The sequence below is a fragment of the Tupaia chinensis genome, unplaced genomic scaffold (genome assembly GCF_000334495.1).
Source record: "Tupaia chinensis unplaced genomic scaffold, TupChi_1.0 Scaffold000355_1, whole genome shotgun sequence".
Taxonomy (NCBI): domain Eukaryota; kingdom Metazoa; phylum Chordata; class Mammalia; order Scandentia; family Tupaiidae; genus Tupaia; species Tupaia belangeri.
The window spans coordinates 935655-939335 of record NW_006159850.1 but is presented as its reverse complement, the minus strand read 5'-3'; the positions used below and the strand labels follow the sequence as shown (position 1 = coordinate 939335).

The 3681-nt window shown below is 58.0% G+C and overlaps 1 protein-coding gene across 1 annotated transcript in view; it reads right to left on the bottom strand.

Moving 5' to 3' along the window:
• The window catches only part of MVD (mevalonate diphosphate decarboxylase), a 25395-nt gene that overhangs the window by 19085 nt on the left and 2629 nt on the right, over positions 1-3681 (bottom strand). The window contains exons 2-4 of the mRNA XM_014589429.1: positions 3573-3673; positions 3420-3456; positions 3000-3239 (exon numbers count right to left, since the gene is read on the bottom strand). Of these exons, the coding sequence (XP_014444915.1) occupies positions 3000-3239; positions 3420-3456; positions 3573-3673 (378 nt within the window). The remainder of the gene's footprint in view (positions 1-2999; positions 3240-3419; positions 3457-3572; positions 3674-3681) is intronic.

The following is a 3681-nucleotide window of genomic DNA, read 5'->3' as shown; positions in this document are numbered from 1 at the left end:
GTGGGGCCTCGCGGGGCGGGGCCGGGGCGGGGCCGTACTGCGCTCGGTGTGGCCCGCGGCCCGGGGTCTTCAGAGAGCTGCCCTTTAAGCAACGGCTTCCCATGTCGCCCTCCCCTTCCTAATGTGTTTTCGCCGTTAAAACGGATCAGAATCCAGGAAGCAGAGCTGGCCGGGCGGATCTGGACCCGCCTGCCCGCCTGCAGCTCTGCGTGTGCATGTTGGACACCTGCTGTCCCACGTGCGGGCCCGTCCAGCCTGCCCCCTGGTGGACAGCAGGGTGGGTGCGGGCGGAGTTTTCACTCGTCGCCGGGCCGGCCACGCGGGAGCCTTCCACGGCGTCGTGCAGCCTGCCCTGCGTGGTGCAGCCACGCCCAACTGTGCTCCGGGAGAGGGCGGTCTACCCCCAGGTCTCTTGAACATGCAAAGCTCCCCACAAGCCCTGGCGTCTTGTTCAGGGCTCAGGCGCTGTGAGAGGACAACGCTGTGCCGCTGGGAGTCTCCCCCAGGTTGATGTAGGGAGGTGGGGGGCAGCTGGTTAAGCCTCAGGAGATAGAGCCCAGGAGGGTGACCTGGCCGCTGATGACTCAGACGACCTGGATCAAAAGTTACAGACCTTCCGGGGACCAGCAGATGCTGTAATGGTTATGTCGCTGGACTCCCACGTACTAGATCAGTCCAGTCCAGACCTCCTGGTTTAAAACTCATGCTGGGGGGCCGGGGTGGTGTGGTGGTTAAGGCCTCTGGACTCCTACACGGTGGGCTGTGGATCGAGTCCCAGTGGCTTTCTCACTTTCCCCCCTCTCTCTCTCTCACTCTGTCCTTCTCTGGTCAAATTTTAAATAAATAAATAATGTTAAATAAATCATATAATTTTAAAAGAGAATTATTTATTTAATTTTATTTATTCATTCATTCGTTCGTTCATATATTTTTTACTTTGACCAGAGAAAGACAGACACACACACAGAGAAGGAAAGTGAGAAAGCAAGCCACCAGGTCTGAGACTTGGACCGCGGTCAGCCATGTGGGAGTGTCAAGTGCCTTAACCACCATGCCACCTGCTGGCCCCATTAATATAATTCTTTAAAACGAAAACCTCACATTGGGTGCATGTGTATGCGTGTCCAACTCCCAAGAGAAGAATGGGGTGGGGTGGCCTGGCGGCCATCCCCTGGGGCTGACTTCCCGGGGTGGCCATGCACCTTGTAGCAAAAACCTCAAAAAGAAAATCAACTTTGCCGACTGTGACTGCAGGCCTTCGAGCCTCTCTGTCCTCTCCAGCCTCCCCTGCCTCCACCCCTTTCCCTCGGAGCTGTGCTTTTACCTTCACTTAACAACTCACCTCTTCCTTTTGCTATCAGCATGTCTTGTTCACGGTCCGAAACACCGAGACCTGGGTGTCCTCACAGAAGCCATCCCGCAGTGCTGGCATCTGTCCCTTGTCCCAGGCTCCAGCGACTCTGGGTGCCCGTGGCAGGCAGGGATGGAGGCCTGAGGGCTGGGTCTGGCTGGTCTGCTGGGAGGGGACATGCCCCATTGGGGAAGTCCTTGGGATCAGAGGGGACATCAGGGGCTGCTTCGTGTCCTGCTGATGGCCGACTCCCCGGAGATAAGCACCCCACCCCAAATCCCTCTCCTTTAAAAGTCCCTGATGCCTTGGGCCAGCAGATGGCATAATGGTTACGTCACTGGACTCCCACATGGCTGATGTGGTTCAAGTCCCAGACTTGGTGGCTTCAAGCCTACACTGGCACATGTGCATGCATGCCCAAGATCCCAGGGGAGAAGGGATTGCGGTGTGGCCATCCTCCCTAAGGGGTGATATCTTGCTCTCTGTCTCTGCCTCTCCAGTGAGTGCACGTGCCCTATAGCAAAAATCTCTCTAAAAGAAAAAAGTCCCTAAGGCCCACACCTCGGGGCCAATGCCCCTGCCTCCCTTTGGAAAGTGAATAAACCTTTTTCTATCCATTACTCTGAGTCTGAATTCTCTCACAGCCCATGACATAGGTCCCCTGACGAGGGAAGGACGGGACGAGAGTGTGCGTAGGGACCCCACCAGTCCGACTGGCGAGAAGTGGCACCTCTGGCGTGGCCGTGTCTCGGTCGGTCACCATTCTAACGTCTCTGGGGGCCACTTGTCTGCCTCACACAAAGCCGCTGGGACTTCCTCTGCAGAGCTGAAGGTGGGTTGCTGTACACACAGTCGTGGTGGGCACGCTGTGGCACACTGGGCTGGCCAGGACAGGGCGGGGCTCAGGTCACCTCAGGCGGTGTCCCCCCGTTGGTGACTGCAGAGAAGAGAGGCCTGATGAAACAGCGGCTGCTGGGCATGAGCTGCAGCTTTTCCCGTCTTACGGGACTTACCGGCTCTGGTGTTTATAATCAGCCTCGCTGGGAGTGCGTGCGATCGCCCAGGAGACAGAGAGAGGGAGAGGAATCATGCCCCAGGGGAGGCCACGCTGCAATCCCTTCTCCATTCTTCTCTCGAGATTTTGGGCATTCACACGCACCCAGCGTGATTTTCAAGCTATGGGGTCCAGGACTCAAACTGGTAAGCTAGCTATGTGGGAGTCCAGCACCTTCACCCCATAGGTGCATGATTTTAAAGGTCAATTAATAGGGACCAGAGGGTGGCGTGGTGGTTAAGGCGCTGGGCATGCCCACGTGGCCTACCGTGGTCCAAGTCCCAGACCTGGTGGCTTGCTTTCTCACTTCCCCTCCCTTTCTCTCTCTCTGTGTATCTCTCTCTGGTCAAATTAAAATAAATGAATGAATAAATAAATTAATAATTCTGAAAGAAGAAAGAAGAAAGAAAGAAAGAGAAAAAGTCAATTAGCGATTGGGCACAGTGGTGCTTGCCTGTAAATCCAGCCACTTGGGAGGCAGAGGCAGGAGGTTGGCAGCTGGAGACCACTTTGTGTCGAGTGCTGTGGGCCAGTGCCCGCTGGTCACAGAGGGAGCAGTGCACCCACAGCAGGGACCTTAAAGCGGACACTCACACGTCACCCCGGTGTGCTTGGCTGCACAGGGTCTCAAAGGCTATGGTGGCCGGGCAGGAAGACAAGTGAGTCTGGAAGGCCGGGTGTCGAGGCAAGACCAAGAGGGGGCGCCAGACTTCCTCCTGCTCAAGGCCCCTCCGTCTGACAGGGAGCACTGGAGGGGATGCGGATCCTGGTGACAGGTCGGGGTAGGAGCCCGCCTGCTGCACTGCTGCTGCGCCCAGGGATGTGGGTGCGGTGCTGCAAGTGCGAGAGCCACTCACGTAGAAAGACCGGGAAGGGCAGGCCGGCCTGTGGCCGGGGCCAAGGGCGCCGGACCCATGTGGCCGACCTGTCAGACCCTGGCCCTGCCCCCACGCACTGAAAGGTAAGAGCATGTGTGCCCAAAACCCCAGGGGAGAGGAGTGGAGACGGGGTCACCGTTTGACCACTTCGGGGGGCTCCTGCCTCCTCTTCCCTGACAGACAGAAAAGGGGAGTGGGTGCGAGCACACAGCTCTGGGGTCAGACAGACCCGTGGCGATAAGTTTCTGGGCTTGGCTTCTGCATGTGTGACACGGAGCGGTGCTCCCACCCGAGGTGTAGACGTCGTGGAGGCTGCCCGCCCGGGGCTCGGAGGTGTAGACGTCGTGGAGGCTGCCCGCCCGGAGCTCGGAGGTGTAGACGTCGGGGAGGCTGCCCCC